This window comes from Populus trichocarpa, chromosome 13 (assembly GCF_000002775.5).
Source record: "Populus trichocarpa isolate Nisqually-1 chromosome 13, P.trichocarpa_v4.1, whole genome shotgun sequence".
Classification (NCBI taxonomy): Eukaryota; Viridiplantae; Streptophyta; class Magnoliopsida; order Malpighiales; family Salicaceae; genus Populus; species Populus trichocarpa.
In genome coordinates, this window is record NC_037297.2 from 3,002,559 (window position 1) to 3,019,763 (window position 17,205).

Genomic DNA, 17,205 nt, shown 5'->3' on the forward strand with positions numbered 1-17,205 from the left:
ATCTAAAACTTGACTAGTTGACTTACTCTCAGAATTCACTTATGTAAATTCTTGTTCTATGGATACAGAGGGAAGTTGCCAAACCATGCTTAGACTTTGCACACCTTTTTACATGCTTCTCCGGAGACTTTGGAGCTTTTTTTGTTTTCGTTTACTTTTCTTTTACTCCATGCATATCAAATAAATTGGAGGATCACGTACGTGACATCATGAGAACCAGTAAATTTTTTAGTAATGTCTAGCACTAAAAGTCTAAATAAAACAGTTTTGACAGTTAATTTTCGCGGGAATCTTTGCTGTTCTATTTTAGTAGTATTTGATAAACCAAAAAAAAAAAAAAAAGTGGTCTCTTTCAAATCTTTTAAGCAGTCCTTTTCAAGTCTTTTTTTCAAAGGTCAATGCTTTCGGTCTCTTGCCTCTCATCAACAAAGCCGACTTTTAGCTTTTGGTCTGCTTGAATATCCTCTCTTGTCTTCTCTTTCGACATTTTAATATTGTCAATGTCTGAAAACAACGTGCACTGTTGTATTTATAATCCAATACTTCGAGAATAAAAAAACAAGTACTTGTCTTGTTTTTGTTTTGTCCTGTTTGAATCTATCTCTCTATTTGTACATTCCTGTCTGTTTTTTCTTTTTTTAAAAAAAATTACTGAGATAACAGCTACATGGGATTTGTTTCTTGTCTTGGACGTGAAGATGGGTCACTTTGACTTGAGTCTCTGGCTCTGAATTCTTGGTGGTTTCTTGGATTCTTTACCTGCACAGGTCAATCTGTTCAGCTTTGACTTTTTTATTTATATATTTCTTCTTCTTCTTCTGGTTTCGATCAAGAATTTAATGTTATGTTTTTCTTTGTTAATAGTATTGGTTTTGAATTCCTTACAAGGGTTTTGTTTTGTGTTTTCTTCTGCTATGGATGTTAATTTTTGTCAAAAGATTTATCTTAATCTAAATATTTAAATTGTTAGGTAATATTTTAAAATATTATTTATATTATTTTCTAATATATTTTCTCGAGTGAAAATTTTTTGAGTCTGAAACTTACACAAGTTCATATTATTTTGTGTTTAATTTTCATCAAATAAATAGGAATGATGATATTTGAATTCGTGACTGTTTGATCATCAAAAATTTAATACCATGTCAAAAAACCATCTCTATCTAAATATTTAAACTTTTCAAAATATGATTTATATTATTTTTTTAATAATTTTAAAGACTTTTGATTTCTGAAATTCATCCTCTAATTCAATTCTAGTTTTGTGATTGTTTTTTTTTAAATAAAAAAACTTTTTTTCCTTCTAAGCTTTGGCTATCTGTTGGTACTTCCATTTTCATTTTCTAATTTTGGCTAAAATGCATTTGTTTAATAGTAAGCTCCTAATTTGGGTTCTAAATGGGGTTTTGTGGTTGTTGATACTGTGAAAATGGGGAGGTTTTCCATTATTCAAATGTTGACCTGTTAGCTCTGGCTTATCACGTCACCGGGGTTTTTTCCGTGTTTTTTCGTATCCTGGTGCATGGGTATTGTCTTTTCCTTTGAGTTCTGTCTTTTCTTGTCAAGCTTTGGCTGCACATTTATATTTGCTTTTATCGATTTAGAACTTTCTCCCAAATTATCAAAAGAAAGAAAAGAAGTTAGATTTGGATTCGGAATCAGATTATAAGTTTTTATCATGAAATAGAATTTGATCTGCTAGCTTCTGATGTGGAAACATGTCTATGACATTCTTTTTATTTTATGAGTTTCAGGTCTCCAATATTCTTCAGGTTTATTACAGTGTTGAATCTTGCTTCGGATTGTTGAACATTTCAGGAGGGTTGGAGTTTCTGTTCCTTCGATTAATCAATATCCCATTCTGAAATTTTTTAATCCTGCTGGAGCATGGCTGCCAGTGGGGTTTCATCTATTCAATCAAAGAAAAAGTCCTGGAGTATCAGCACTGCTTTGGCATCTGCTGTTTTGGAATGGTTGCTAATGTGTATGCTCTTCACCAATGCTATTTTCTCGTATTTAATTACAAGATTTGCATGTCAATGGGAATTGCAAACCCCATGTTTGCTATGCTCAAGACTGGATCATATTCTGGGCTCTAGAAAGTTGAGATATTATTGGGATTTGATCTGTGGCAATCATAAGTTGGAGGTCTCATCCCTGGTTTTCTGTCACGCTCACAACAATCTCGTCGATGTCCATGGAATGTGTGAAAATTGCCTTTTCTCATTTGCCACCACCAATAAGTCCAATGCTGAAACATATAGATTGTTGGTTGGGAAGTTGGGGGAGGATTCTAGCTTTGGTTTAGATCAGGACCCACTACTTGATGATCATAGTTCAGTTGCGAGACTATGTTCTTGTTGCAATGAACCATGGATTCCGAGAGGATATTTCCAAAACTTGATGCGGGCTGCATCAGTTGGTTCCGGGGCTGCTAATCTTGATGTCCCTTTGTCAGGTACCATTAAACATGATTGCAGTAACATAAAGAAAAGTAAAAGATCTACATCCATCAGAAGCACCCGTCGAAAAACTACTGGGTTTGATCCTTTATCTCATGTAGGTTACACTGAACTCAAGTTCATTTCTGATACTGAATCTGAAGTCATGTTTTTTTCTGATGATGGTGGTGCAAATGCTGCAACTCGCAAAGATATTTCAGTTGGATACGTGCAGCCAGAGCCTCGCACTATCATATTAGTCGATGATTCTGCCTCAGAGAAACTGATTGATCCGGTCTCTGCACCTGAGCCATCAATTTTGACCTCGAAGGTGCTATCAGATGTTATCCAGTCCCACAACGTTACAGCAACAGCATCTGCATTTCCTATTGGGCATGATTTGGAAGAGCTTAAATGGCAACAAGCTGATTGGAAGGCTAATTCCTTTGCACTTCCTGAGTTCGTTTCCCATGATAAACTTCCTCCATCATCAATTTCCAGAGACAGCCCTCGAAAAGCGTCAAAAGGAAGAAAGCAAATTTCTCTAGACGAAGTTCCTCGATCATCATATGTCAAAGAAACTCCATTGGAAGCATCGAAAGAAAGCAAGATTATTTCGGTGAACATTGTTCATCCATCATCAAAATGGAGAGGGAATCCTGTCAAAATTTCAGATGAGAGAAAGCTTATTTCTCTTGCTGACTTCCTTCCATCATCAAATGGAGCAGAAACTCCTGTTCAAGGATTAAAAGAGAGATGTAAGTACAAACTCCTTCTACAAAATTGTGTTGGTGTTTCTTTTATAAACAAAGGATGCACTGGGATAATAAAAAACGGAAAAGAAAAAAAAGCTCCTTTCTAGTATATAATTGTATAGAATACAAATATGAACACATGCCTTAGTATACAGCAGTTCTTTTTCTCAAGTAATAAAATAACGTTTGAGTTGCACCCAATACATATTAAGGATATCCGAGAAATATCATTTACACATTCAAATGCTTAACATGTTTAAGAATTATGCGATACACACCAGGGAGAACTTGAACTTGAAGCAAACTCCTTATAGGGTGATGGAATTTGAGAATGAATAATTTTATTCTGTAGGGGCCACAAAGCAAGCCCAAATTATTGTGAATGATGCTAATTCATATTTTGGTCACCTTCTCATACTTAATTGCTATATTCCACAGGTATAACCAGAGAAGTGGAAGATTGGCAGGCATATGTGATGGATTGTGAGGATCTCTGCAAGGCAGAAAGTCAGCCAGCTAGAAGAACTGAAACAGCTTCAGAAATAAACCCTCTTTCAGGTGAAAATGGTCAGCAATTTGCAAACTTATTGGATCTCAGTGATGCTTATAAGCTATCTGTTGGCAATAGGGGAAGGCAGTTGTCTGGTGTTCTTGCTGAACAAAGGACTGGGAAGGATTCTTCAAGATTTAGCGAAGAGTTGAAGCTTTTACTTTCACAGCTCTCCTCTTCTAGAGACCAGTCAATGAATGCTATCAGTCCTAGAGTTCCTATCAGTCCTAGAGTCCCTGTTAGTCCTAAATTATCATCAAACAGTGATGAATTAAGGATTTCTGATGCTTCTAGTGTCTTAGGAATGCATATTCTTCAAAAGCGAATCACACTTGAAAGAAATGAATCTTGTCTATCTTTGGATGAAAGTATTGTCAGTGAAATTGAAGGTGAAAGTGCCGTTGATCGGTTAAAACGGCAGGTTGAGCATGATAAAAAACTGCTCAGTGCATTGTACAAGGAATTGGAGGAAGAAAGGAATGCATCCACAATTGCTGCAAATCAAGCTATGGCCATGATTACTAGACTACAGGAGGAGAAGGCAACACTCCACATGGAAGCTCTGCAATACCTAAGAATGATGGAGGAGCAATCTGAGTATGATACGGAGGCCCTGCAAAAAAAGAATGACCTTCTCACAGAGAAGGAGAAAGAGGTCCAAGATCTAGAAGAGGAGCTTGAGTTTTATAGGAGTAAGTTCCCCGATGAATCAATCTTTCAGACACCGACTTCTGATAGAAAGGAAACAGGTTCAAGTGCGGATCACTCAGAAGCTGGCTGGATAGAAGATAGCACAACCACAAATAGAAACTCGGTTACAGAAAAACCTAATGTCTGCCATAAAGTTGAAGCGACGAATATGTCACTTGGGGATAAGAATATCGTTACTGTGAATAGTTCTTTGTTAGAGTTTGAAGATGAAAGGTCATATATTACACAAAGTTTGAAGAGGTTGAAAAGGAAGCTTTATCTGTTATCTAACAATGGGCTAAGCTTAGACTTGATCAACGGTGAACATTCTGAAGGAGAAAAAGGAAATGACTTGAGGGAGCTGAATAACAAAGTGGGTGTTGAACAGAACATTGGGGCAGAAAAGAAAGAGTTATCAATGACTGATAGAAGAAGCGAGCCTGTTCAAGGACATGTTTCTGCACTTGAGAAATTTTTCATTGGTAACGAGAACAATGAGGTTTTTTATAGTGGGGAAAGCTCTCCTATGCCCCCTCGAGAAATTGATCTAGACTCTCTCGTAAATGAAGTTTCTGATATAAGTGAGAGGTTGGAAGCTCTTGAGGCAGACCGGAATTTCCTTGAACACGTCGTTAACTCAATCAGATATGATGAGGAAGGGCTTCATTTTATTAAGGAGATAGCTTCTCACCTGAAAGAAATACGAAAGATCGGGATACCGAAAAGGGAGCAGGAGCAAATCACTGCTTAAGGCTGTTGTATAAAAACCATGACAAATGTGAGTACTCCAATGCATTCTTTCTTTGCGTTAGAGACATTTGATTCAGAATTTCTCAAGGTTCTTTTGATTATGCAGTTCATTGCTTTCGTGCTTTATTTTATCAGGTGCTTCGTTATGCAAAAAGACATTGATGCGCAGGAAAGTATAGAAAATTTGCCAAACCTGGCAAAGAAGATTGCAATCAAGTGTACAGTATCACAAGCTTGTTTGTTTTCTCTCTGGACAGAAACCATAGGATTGAATATCAAATACTTTCATCTCTCATTATTCCTTGGCTTGCAGTAATCACAAATTCAGTGATATTAATACCAATTCCCTTGCCCCCTTCAGACCTGCGTTTGGAGGGGTTTTCTTCTTTATTTTTCAGGTTTTGAGTGTGATTAGTGAATGCATTGTAGTGCAATAGTTTATTTTTGTATTTGTATATTAAACTTGACCATTCAAATATTACAAAAGTGAAAAATCAATAAGCCAACATTATGTACTTGTAAATTTGAAAGTCCCAGTGATTGAGATTTTTTTTTGTTGTTAAGATTTTATTTATAAAAATCTTTTTAAATAAAAAGGATCTAACAAACATATCAGATACAAAATATTTGATCTTGATAGTCAAGTAAGTTTAAGGTAATGTTGGTTAAGAAAATATGCCAGATCTACTTGGACTCAACAGTCAGTCAAGCCCAAGATAATGTAGGTATACAAGATAACATGGGTTTGACGAACATATCAAACCCAAAAAACTTGAACAGTACCAAGTTCTAAGGCTATATGTCTGATTCTGGACAATCTTCTACAATATAAGTATTAAAGACATGTTAAACCATCATGCCTATCAATTTAGAATAATCATTCATATTAAGGTAATAATTTTCCTATATTTATAGGTGTGTATAAGGTCTTTTAAAGGACTTACCATACTTATTATCTTGTTAATGATACACCTCTCATTAATGTCACTGAAAGCAGAGAACTTTCTAGTTTTTCTCTTTTTTAAAAACGATAAGGTTCAGGGGATATAAATATTCTCTCAACCATCCAAATAAAAGGTTCATAACTATTCATCTCTTAAGTCTTAATAAGTAATAATAAGTAGTTACATTTCTGTTAAACAGAACAAAAATGAATAGGAAGAAAAGCATGGCATTAAGGCTTTACACTATCACACTATGAAAGCTTTTGATCATCAAGCTATATTTGAGATTGTGATAGCGGTTGTTTTTTAAAGTGTTTTTTTATTTAGAAATGCATTAAAATAATTTTTTTTGTATTTTCTAAAATTTATTTTGACATTAGTACATCAAAGCGATTTAAAATAATTGCATTTGACTACATGAATTATATACTAATAATAAGTACTTGCACTTCTGCTAGACAAAAAAAAAAAAAAAAACAGGAAAAAAAGCATGGCATTAGGGCTTCACACTATCACACTGTGTAAACTTTTGATCATAAAGTAACATTTAAGATTGTAATACTGGTTGTTTTTTAAAATATTTTTTATTTAGAAATGCATTAAAATAATTTTTTAAAAAAATTTATTTTTAACATCATCACATCAAAACAATTCAAACTCATAAAAAAAAACAATTTAAAAAAAATCAAAAAAACTTTTAAAAAATTTTAAATACAAAAATAAACACCCAATCACTCTGGCCGGTAAAGCAATAAAACACCCACTCGAAGTTCTTTTCCAGGCATTTACAATTGGCATAGGTTTTTTTTATTGTCCTTAAAATTACTCTAACTAAAAATGGTAGCATGGAACAAAAATCATAATTCAAATAAACATAAAATATAAATTTGAACCTTATTATTCTTGTACCATACATCAGCATGAAACTCTCGATAATATTTAATAAATAGAAAATGACGAGTCCTTTTAAGGACTAAAATAGTTTTACTTTTAAAGATTGAATTTTTTTTTTTTTTTTTTAGTTTAATTCCTCTTCAATTGAGTGTTTCAAGCTCACTACAACACAAGCTGCTTGAAAGTATCACAGTTCGAAACATTGGCTAAACACATGTGGAAAAAAACAAAAAGAAACCTAGGAAGCAAGTGTCTAACGTTTGACACTCCATTACCTTCCTAGTTACTAGTTACAGTACAGACAAAACCCCTGCCACAAAACCCGCCTCAGGTACAAGGATGATGCTTCTGCAACAGACAACCTCAGTGCCAAGACTTGTAGTGTTTTCAAAATCTGATTTTTGTTTCAAGCCTTGTTCTTCCTCTTCAACAAGATTATCTTTCATGGACAAGCACACCAACTCCTCTTCTTCTTCCTCTTCGCTAAAACAGTCTCTCAAACAATACCAAAGTCCAGTCGTGGCTTGTCAAGCATCAACTGACACTAACGATACTTCTTTCAGGTTCGTGCCCATATACCAATTTGTTTTCTTTTCTTTTTATTGAATTTTATCAGCACCCAGATGGATTTTTTGCATGTCTTATTCAAGTTTGTGTTTTCATTGCCTTTTGGTTTTATTATATAGTGCCCTGATAGAATTTTTGATAGAAAATAAATATAAAAATATATAACTGTCTTGGTTGGTATCTTGTTGGAGCTGAGTGATTAGATTGTTTGATGTGGTGAATATAGGAAAGATTACTTGCCAATTCATGGAGTGTCCGAGGTGATTGTTGGTGTATTGGGAGGTGGGCAATTGAGCCGTATGTTATGCCAAGCAGCTTCAGAAATAGCTATTAAAGTCATGGTTTTGGACCCACTTGTGAATTGTCCAGCGAGTTCGATTGCATATGATCATATGGTTGGAAGCTTTGATGATAGTGCAACGGTTCAGGAATTCGCAAAAAGGTTCGGTATTGATGGAATTCAGTTGTGGGTATTGGAGATTTTGTGTCCTTTTGTATTTAATTTTGTCATTGTGGTGTTGTAGATGTGCAGTGTTGACTGTGGATATTGAACATGTTGATGTTGCTACGATGGAGAAGCTTGAGCAGCAAGGAGTTGATTGCCAACCAAAAGCTTCTACTATTAGAATTATCCAAGTATGCCCCTTTTAATTTTCAGAGTTAACTGGTTATGCTATTTTGCAAACCATATGCTACTTTGGCATTTAGACTTACTTTGTAAGGAATTTTGATTTGACTTTAAAACCAAAAACGATTTTGGCTTCAAGATGAAATTTCTTGGTGGATCCTTGTTTTCAATCTTACAGGATAAATATCTCCAGAAGGTTCATTTTTCTCAGCATGGGATTCCCCTTCCTGATTTTATGCAGGTTGGTTGCTGTTTATAAGTATTTCCCTGGAGGATGCTACCTACAGTTTTCATTACCTATTATTAGCTTCATATGCTCTAGTTAACTGGTATTGAAGTATGACTGATACAGATTGATGATCTAGAAGGTGCCAAGAGGGCAGGTGACTTATTTGGCTATCCTCTAATGCTCAAGAGCAGAAGGCTAGCTTATGATGGGCGTGGGAATGCAGTTGCTAAGAATGAAGTGGAGCTTACTTCTGCAGTAAATGGTAGGATGTTCTTTACTGAAGTTCAATTACTAAAAAATTCAGTATCCTATTTAGGCTTGAGAAAGGCTACACTTGTATTCCTATATGCTATTGATTAATAGCAGTTTAGTATCCACCATTTCTTAATTGTCATTCTAAATGTTAAGGATCCAAATGCTGTGGCTACAGAAGATCTATCATACGTTTTAATAAAGGCTATTTTCATCTTTTGTTCTTTTTGTCTGGATTAGGCACAGGTAAATCATAATTGCTATTTGGCTTGTGGAGACCCAACCAAAAGATGTTATAGACCTTTAAGCTGGGTTTTTTGGGGTTTTGGGTGTAGAATCATACAAAATGAAACTGGCCCCTCCCAGGGCGTTGGAAATATATTTGATGGCATTATCAAATTCTTGGAAAGAATGTGAAAGCCAACTCGTCTAGTTTGGACCCATTAAATGGAAAAATTACCTCCTCTTGACAGTCAGGAATCTGTGTGATTGTGTCATGGTTTAGATTATGCTATATTCATGGTGTCTAGAGCTCATAATTTCATATATGTTAATCCAAGGCAACAACAGGAAATTGTTTCCCTCGTATCCTTAACAACTTTAGCAAAGAGCTGTTGAGACCTGGTACATTCTTTGCCCAGACAGGAAAGGTTTTCAATAGCTTGACTTAATGTTTTTGAATGATTATGCTTTACAATCTCTCTTGTTAATCCTCATCTTTTCATAGTTTTTGATAGTTTTCTTGCATATACTGTAGGAATTAAGCTTGTCTGACTACCTGCTTCATCTCTCCATTATTTCTCCAACCTTTCTTTGTCATACTTGCTTACCTCTCGTCATGTTCATAGTCATATCGTTTTGAATGTCTAGGTGATTTTGAACAGTGGCTGGCAGTTGACTTCTTATCATTTTATGATCAAGGGCGTTTCTTGCTAAATTCTTCCTTGAACCTCATATATCTAGCCTTGCCATTTCAATTATATCGAATGATCTACTTTAATTTCCTCATCCTTGCTGCATTTCATGCCAAGTTCGTGGCTCTTATTTTTATTTTCTATATGGAAATAGGTTGTGGTGGATCAACTCCTTTTTGTAATGTAATATTTATGATACTTTCCAATTTCCAGCTCTTGGAGGATTTGCTCGTGGTTTATATGTTGAGAAATGGACTCCCTTTGTAAAGGAGCTAGCTGTCATTGTGGGTAGAGGAAGAGACAATTCCATCTCCTGTTACCCTGTTGTTGAAACTATCCACAAGTATGATACAGATATGACATTTCCATGTTCTTTCTCGTTGCTATTTTTTGGTTTTCAGTGCATTTGGTAGCAACAATATTTGAGTTTGTCAGATGTGTTTGATGTGATAATGTTTATCAATTCTTATTGTTGCATCTGCTTGCATCTGATTGAAGACATTGGGTCTTGCAGAGAAAACATTTGTCACATAGTTAAGGCTCCTGCTCATGTACCATGGAAGATCAGAAAACTTGCCATTGATGTTGCACATAAAGCTGTTAGCTCATTAGAAGGTGCTGGTGTGTTTGCAGTGGAGTTGTTTTTGACAAAGGATGGTCAGGTTGTGCTTGTAATTCAGACTGTTAGATTTTCTCTGCAATGCATTTCATTATTCTCGGTCTCAGGAACTTACTGTCTTTGACTAACTTGTTGGTGTTTTCCCTTCTGAACAGATTTTACTGAATGAAGTAGCTCCTAGACCTCATAATAGTGGTCATCACACAATTGAGTCCTGCTACACCTCACAATTCGAACAGCATTTGAGAGCTGTTCTGGGTCTTCCACTTGGTGATCCATCAATGAAGACTCCAGCTGCTATCATGTACAATCTACTGGGTGAAGACGAGGTGAATTGTTTTCTTCTCCATTTCCAGTTTTTCTTTTCACATTCCATTTGTTTAATCTTTAAAAACTATATTAAGAACATTGGTGGAGACTTTTGTTTCCAGGTCACATGTTTGAACATCTTTTTATCATATGCACACCCACAACTAAGCATATGCACTCAGATAGAATTTGGTTACGTGTGTGTTAAGATGTGTGGACTGCTATAATGTATTTGGTGATTTCAAAAATGGTTGCACGAGGCAACTTACACAAAGCATTGACCAAATATCTTGTATGATCTGAGGGCCAATCTGAGGAAAGGGAAAGCTAGGACATGATTTGAATATTAACTTTGGATCTTGGGTGGGGATTATCGATATTACGTGCAACCAATTTCTTGAACTTGGGGGCATCAAATATTTTTAACATATTGAAAATTGGAAGAGGAGGCTATTCAAAGTTCCTAGCTAATAGTGAGTTCGCAATAGAAGTCATTCGAAGTTGGCATGTGACATGAGCTTCTGAGTTTATAATCCTTTTTTCTAAATATTTGTTCACTTCTGGTGCTCATGGAACTCTGATTCAATTCCAGAGTTGTAGGATTCTCCATTGATTGCATGGGTGGGTGCTTCGGGCTTGGGTGGGCATTTTGTTTTGTTAGTTGGAAAATAGGCAGCTCCTCCATAAATCAACATTAAAAATGTTGTCAAAATTTTGCTATGTTATGTTGTTATTTAATTGGCTAGTGACAATGTTTATACTTTTAGGGTGAGCCTGGTTTTCAGTTAGCTCATCAGCTGATTGGAAGGGCATTGAACATGCAAGGGGCTGCTGTTCATTGGTACGAAAAACCAGGTTTGTTTTTCATAAATTCTATAAATTACCCAATTGCATTCTTTCTCCTTCTCTCTTCTTCTTCGTTATCATAATAATTGTGCAGAAATGCGAAAGCAACGAAAGATGGGTCATATCACTATTGTTGGCTCTTCTGCGGGCATAGTAGAAGCACAGTTAAAATCAGTGCTGAAGGAAGAAGGTTCCGAGACTCAGACCGCAGGTAGGTTTTCCTAGCATGGCCTGATCACTGTACTCAATCTGTATGGCTAGATGACATGTTCTAGCTGTATGGTTTTCCTCACCTTCTCTCAGAGCAAATTTCTGCAAGTTGCATTAGAAGTATGTATCTGTCCATACGTTAAAATGGAGATTAATGCCCCCCCTTCTATTGTTCAATCAGGTTCAATTTTTGGATTCATGTTAATTCTTAATTTCTTGGAGATAGGTACTAGGGGTGGTGGACTTTTCTTGTTGTTCATTATGGAGGCTCTACCGTCATGAATATAAGCACAATTATGATCAGTTGCATATTTTTTTCTGGTTATTAATTACTATTAGACCTTACTGTTATGCTTTATGAGATATCTGTTCTTTCAGTTTAGGTTGATTGTGTTTCCTGTTTGTTAAAATGTAGTTACGCCATGTGTTGGGATCATTATGGGCTCTGATTCAGATCTTCCTATTATGAAGGATGCTGCGAGGATTTTGAATACGTTTGGTGTGCCTCATGAGGTTTACTTTCAAATTTGCATTTTTTTTTCCTGGAATGCGCCAGCACTGGTTTCTTTTGGTCCATGTATACCAGACATTCATGGTTAACAATATATAACATGCAGGTGAGAATAGTATCAGCACATCGAACTCCTGAAATGATGTTCTCTTATGCCCTGTCTGCTCGGGACCGAGGCATTCAAATCATCATTGCCGGTGCTGGTGGCGCAGCTCACTTGCCAGGCTAGTTACATATATGCTATGCTTTTTATAAAATATTATGTTTGTCAACTTTCTCACTGTCCATAATGAAGCATCGGTTTAACTTCACAGGTATGGTAGCTTCACTAACCCCCTTGCCTGTTATTGGTGTCCCTGTGCGTGCTTCTGCTTTGGATGGAATGGATTCGCTCTTATCAATTGTACAGGTACACTATTTTATCGTAGATAATATAAATTTCTCATGATACCCAATGTCAAAAGTACCAGTGACCTCCAATTCTAGCGTTCTAAGTTCTAATACTAGTTTATTTCCCAAAATGGGTGCATGGGAAAGTAGACATGTCCATTTCCTTTCTTTAGATGCATTTTTTTTTTTTACAGGGAGGGGAGGTTTCTATTCTACTTTGAAAGGAAGCTATAGTTGTTTGTGACTTTGGTGGGAATTGTAAATGCAAGATTCTTTGGTTTGGTATTATCACTTATATTTCCTAGGTTCAGTTACTCTATAATGCAGGTAAAAGAATGAGAGCAGATTTTAACACCGTGTTTATATAAGTATAGAACATAACCCCAAGTTCCCATTTAAATCAGGAAGTTATAAGGATGATTTTGCCATCCAACACAGAATCTGCAGTTTGACCCTCGTTGCAGGAAGTCGGTGTCTAACAATAATATCCCCAGATACAATCCATTACTAGTATTTAATGTTTGTTTCATTGTTTTTTAATTTTCTAATTTCTCTGTCATTAAAGCCTTTGTTGCTCTATTATTATCCAGATGCCAAGGGGAGTCCCTGTTGCAACTGTGGCAATTAATAATGCCACAAATGCAGGTTTGCTAGCTGTAAGGATGTTGGGTGTCGGTGATGCTGACCTTTTGGCAAGGTTCTCTCTTTCTTTCTGTTTGTGTGTGTGTGTGACAGTATAACAATTGAAGGTGTCCCTAACGTTTCCTTTTTGATTTGCAGAATGAGCCAGTATCAGGAAGACACAAGGGACGATGTCTTGAAGAAGGCAGAAAAACTACAAACTGATGGTTGGGAATCATATTTGAATCCTTGAGCACCAGAAAACTTGTCTGGTGATTTTTGTTTTCTGTCCCTTCTGTGTGATGGACCACAATCTTGAGAGTTCCATGTCTACCATTGAAATTCCTTCAACTTATCTCTACACAACAATTTTGTATCCGCAAAAGGATCATGAGTTAGTGTAGCAGATACCAAAAACCTGCCGCAGGCGTATTGAATTTAGGTGTGATGCATTTGGGGTCACAGTGGAATAACTGATTACTTTTCTGATAATTTTGTAGCATATTGGAAGGCTGAAAAGGAGATAGTTTTTAGATAGATAGATAGAGAGAGAGAGAGAGAGAGAGAGAGAGAGAGAGAGAGGGCCTTGTATCCATAATTGTATGATACCTGTTTTTTCCCTGATCAATAGTCAATTAAAGTTAGTTCTTTCTGTTTGTGCTGAGAACCAGTTCGTTTCTTTCTTCTCCTGTTTGTCCATTGAGGCTTCACAAGTCTCACAACCTACACTGTAAAGCATGTTTAGCAAGGTGATGGCAACCATGTTCCTCAGTATTCTCGAGCGATCCCTAACCTGCCAGGAAAGCAAATCGAGATCCCAAATTCCCTGCTTAACACGTTAACAGTAACTGGGCAGTTGAAACTCTTTAACAATTGGCTGTCTTGTCTGGGACAGTGTCAAACCTTGACTTTGTCAAGATCCAAGAGGTTCTCCATTCAATTACGAGTATTGATAGATGAACTAATTTCCATGCCACCTTGGAAGACCGCTACAAGTAAATTTGTTTGAAGTCAGAAGTCGAAGTCATGAAATCAAAACTCAGGCGAGGCATTGCGGCCCGAATTGAGCTTGCATGTTGATCCTTGCACGTCACAGTACTTCACCGCTGACCAAGGGAAGCGGAAAAAGGTGTAAGGTGATGGCATTAGACAGGTTTCAAATAATGGAATAGACATTAGTCGCAGCAAACTGATGACTAAAGGGCATGAGAGAAGCAGAATAAGGAGCAAGGTGATGGCATTAGGCAGCTTTTCAAATAATGGAATGAACATTATTAGCAGCCAGCAGCATAGTGCTAAAGTTCCAAGGACTGAGTTTTTTTTTTTTTAGAGTATGATTGAGGGTGTTTTTAAAAGTATTTTTTACTTAAAAATATATTAAAATAATTATTTTTACATTTTAAAACTTGTTTTTTTTTATATATACATTAGCACATTGAACTAAAATACTAAATGAGCCGAAGATCATAACTCTCTTGTAAAGATACGAGTGAACAAGTTTGGCCGGAAAAGATGCCATGCCTGCCATGACCGTCAATACCCGATTGAATTCCTCCGTCTCTGTGGTGGTAAGATGTTTCACATCAATGGCAGAGGGTCGAAATCAAAATCCAATTGCATTCACATTTCATGAGAGGGGGTTTGTGCTGTGAATGCCTGGTCAACCATTAGAACGAAGCAGAAAAATCTACGTATTGGCCATAATTCTTTTTATTTCATGAAAAAGTCAATTGACCACCCAGGATTTGACCCCAAATATGGAAGAGAAATATAATAAGGCACTCAAGATGAAATGCGTCAAATAATTTTACAAATTAATTAAGCTAGTTCTTGACAAAGTGTTTTTTTTTTTATTATTATTATTATTTCCTTTCTCTATTGATTTTACGGCTAGATCATATTATTATACCATTTTTTGTGCAAAAAACATATGCATGATACATTAATTATAACTACTACATAAATTTATTTATTTACTAACAAATTACACCACATGTAATCTCTCAAAAATAAAAAAAATAATAAAGATTTGCTACCAAGACTACCCTGATTTTTAATTTGGTGCAATTATAGAATATATAATATGGATAAAGAATGAAACAACCTAGATTAATCACAATAAAACATAGTACATGGTTCAAAGATTAAACAAACTAAATAAAATAAAAGATGTATATTTAATAGATAATAAAATTTATTTATTGGTAAATAACTATAGAAAACTATTGGAAATTCAAAAAGAATAAATATATATGTATTATAAATTAGTTAAATAATATGCACACAGGAAGAAAGTAGAACAATGAAGAACACGAGTATGGACCCAAAACGGCAATTGACCAACAGCAAAATGTTCCCAAAACGAAGCCCAAATAACAGCAGGCTCCCTTAGTGGGTTGAGAAAGGAGAAATTGCCTCCCACTCCCAGAATTCCATGGAGGACTCCTTCAACCTTTGATTTATATAAAAGTAAGGACTTGTTTGTTCTTCAAGGTCCGTGTCTTTGATTTTTACTCTCTTCTCTCCATTCAAACTTCAAATCCGCGGCCATAAGTCAACACATGACATATACTGCGAAGCAACACCACCACACCATGCCTTCAAATATAAACCCCCCCCCTCCTCCTCCATTGGCACACACCGCAACTTACCTACCTAGCCTTCTTCGTCCTCAAGAACACCCGTCTAGCTAGCTCTTTACACATCCCATAACATTGTTGTTGTTTTTGTTTTGAGTCTGTCTTCTCTGATTTCACAAATGGGTTCTCAAAGAAGAAATCAGTGCTTAACGGTAATGATTTTTGTTACCATTGTTCTTGGATCATGTTCTCAGCAAGTATTGGCAGCTAGGCCATTGAAAGGAGAACGGTGGTCGGAGAAGATTGTTGGAAATATCCAGTCTCTCCAAAGGGGTCCGGTTCCACCATCTGGGGGGTCTCCATGCACCCATATTCCTGGCCGTGGTAGTGGCAAATGCTCCTTGGGTGAAATGAATTTTGCTGGCCATACTGTTGCTCTTGCACCACCTGCCTTTCCTGACGCCATCATGAACTTCGGCGCCGCAGCTTCTACCACCAGTGGAACTCATAAACAAGATTCAAGCTCTTGAATATCGGTCTTAGGGATTGAATTAATTATACATGCAGGTTCTTTCCAAGTTGTGAATAGCCGAAATAAACGAAGGATGGAGATGCTCAGCTTTAACTTCATACTTTCTTATTTTTTTATTTTTTTTTTATTTTTTTTTGGAGCAACCACACTTGAAAAACAAGATGGTGGTTTAGAAACAAATGATATTTGATGTTTATTCATTTTACTTCAATGAATATTTAACTTGATTCTTTTAGATTATATATTATGCTGTCTTGTTGTAATTGTTCAGAGAGTTTTGGAAAAGAAAAGATATATATATAATTAGTTCAATTACATCATTAATCAAATTCCATTTCATTTAAATCCTTGTTTGTTTATGCGATTATACCGTGTTTGTAAGAAAAAATAAATTTTTATTTTATTTTAAATTAATTTTTTATATTTTTTTATTATATTGATATTTTAATATCAAAAATCAATTTTTAAAAATAAAATAAAAATTATTTTAATATATTCCAAAACAAAAATTGAATTCTCTTGTACAGCTTAAATATGAAATTTTCCCTATGTATTATTTTACTACAAGATTCAATATACTTTACTCTTACTTTAATTTGTTTCAATTATAATGAAGCCATTAATTCACACTTATATATCAAGATGGATCAAAGATTCATGAGCACAGACAACCAAAAGAAGATTCATGAGCAGTGGTGAAGACAGCTTTGTTTCACTTTTAAACATGATTGATACACACAGTACGTTGATATTTTCAACGAAACAAATTATTAAAAAGAAAAAAAAAAGTTAAAAGTATTTTGACAAGTTTGGGCGTCGTTTGACCTTATATATAACGTCGGTGTGTGTTACAAATTGCACAGAAACCTTTGCGAGGAGGAGGGTTTTGACTAGGATTGATCTGAAAACAAATTATGAAAAAGAAATTCCGGCTTTCATAAAGAAAAAGTGGAATTGAAACTCAGAGATGACGG

General features: G+C 35.6%; 3 protein-coding genes across 5 annotated transcripts; all 3 read left to right on the plus strand.

Annotated features, from left to right (window-relative positions):
* Nucleotides 1-404: 404 nt before the first annotated feature.
* On the plus strand, nucleotides 405-5,741 carry LOC7474617 (myosin-binding protein 1). 2 transcript variants are annotated; one of them, XM_024583551.2, is made up of 4 exons: nucleotides 405-767; nucleotides 1,755-3,199; nucleotides 3,635-5,214; nucleotides 5,322-5,741. In XM_024583551.2, exons 2-3 carry the CDS (start codon nucleotides 1,888-1,890, stop codon nucleotides 5,185-5,187), a joined length of 2,865 nt encoding a protein of 954 aa, XP_024439319.2. In that variant the 5' UTR covers nucleotides 405-767; nucleotides 1,755-1,887; the 3' UTR covers nucleotides 5,188-5,214; nucleotides 5,322-5,741. The 2 variants fall into 2 exon arrangements, with proteins under 2 accessions (XP_024439319.2, XP_002319088.3); XM_002319052.3 differs by having other exon boundaries at nucleotides 1,819-3,199.
* Nucleotides 5,742-7,156: 1,415 nt separating this feature from the next.
* Nucleotides 7,157-13,787, plus strand: LOC7487686 (phosphoribosylaminoimidazole carboxylase, chloroplastic). Of its 2 annotated transcripts, XM_002319053.4 has the most exons (15): nucleotides 7,157-7,587; nucleotides 7,818-8,033; nucleotides 8,116-8,227; nucleotides 8,398-8,460; nucleotides 8,572-8,710; nucleotides 9,828-9,957; nucleotides 10,129-10,276; nucleotides 10,389-10,562; nucleotides 11,310-11,397; nucleotides 11,483-11,599; nucleotides 12,014-12,111; nucleotides 12,216-12,333; nucleotides 12,424-12,518; nucleotides 13,090-13,196; nucleotides 13,280-13,787. In XM_002319053.4, the coding sequence occupies exons 1-15, from the start codon at nucleotides 7,364-7,366 to the stop codon at nucleotides 13,371-13,373; spliced, it is 1,923 nt and encodes a 640-aa protein (XP_002319089.2). In that variant the 5' UTR covers nucleotides 7,157-7,363; the 3' UTR covers nucleotides 13,374-13,787. The 2 variants fall into 2 exon arrangements, with proteins under 2 accessions (XP_002319089.2, XP_024438990.1); XM_024583222.2 differs by lacking the exon at nucleotides 7,157-7,587 and having other exon boundaries at nucleotides 7,893-8,038.
* Nucleotides 13,788-15,741: 1,954 nt separating this feature from the next.
* Nucleotides 15,742-16,560, plus strand: LOC7487687 (uncharacterized). The gene has a single exon (XM_002319054.4). It carries the CDS (start codon nucleotides 15,879-15,881, stop codon nucleotides 16,227-16,229), a length of 351 nt encoding a protein of 116 aa, XP_002319090.2. The 5' UTR covers nucleotides 15,742-15,878; the 3' UTR covers nucleotides 16,230-16,560.
* Nucleotides 16,561-17,205: the final 645 nt, after the last annotated feature.

Coding starts and splice junctions, on each gene's coding strand:
- LOC7474617 (XM_024583551.2), top strand. CDS start 1,888: ATGGCTGCCAGTGGGGTTTCATCTATTCAATCAAAGAAAAAGTCCTGG. Junction 3,200..3,634: donor TCAAGGATTAAAAGAGAGAT/GTAAGTACAAAC, acceptor TATATTCCACAG/GTATAACCAGAGAAGTGGAA.
- LOC7487686 (XM_002319053.4), top strand. CDS start 7,364: ATGATGCTTCTGCAACAGACAACCTCAGTGCCAAGACTTGTAGTGTTT. Junction 10,563..11,309: donor ATCTACTGGGTGAAGACGAG/GTGAATTGTTTT, acceptor TTATACTTTTAG/GGTGAGCCTGGTTTTCAGTT. Junction 12,519..13,089: donor CGCTCTTATCAATTGTACAG/GTACACTATTTT, acceptor ATTATTATCCAG/ATGCCAAGGGGAGTCCCTGT.
- LOC7487687 (XM_002319054.4), top strand. CDS start 15,879: ATGGGTTCTCAAAGAAGAAATCAGTGCTTAACGGTAATGATTTTTGTT.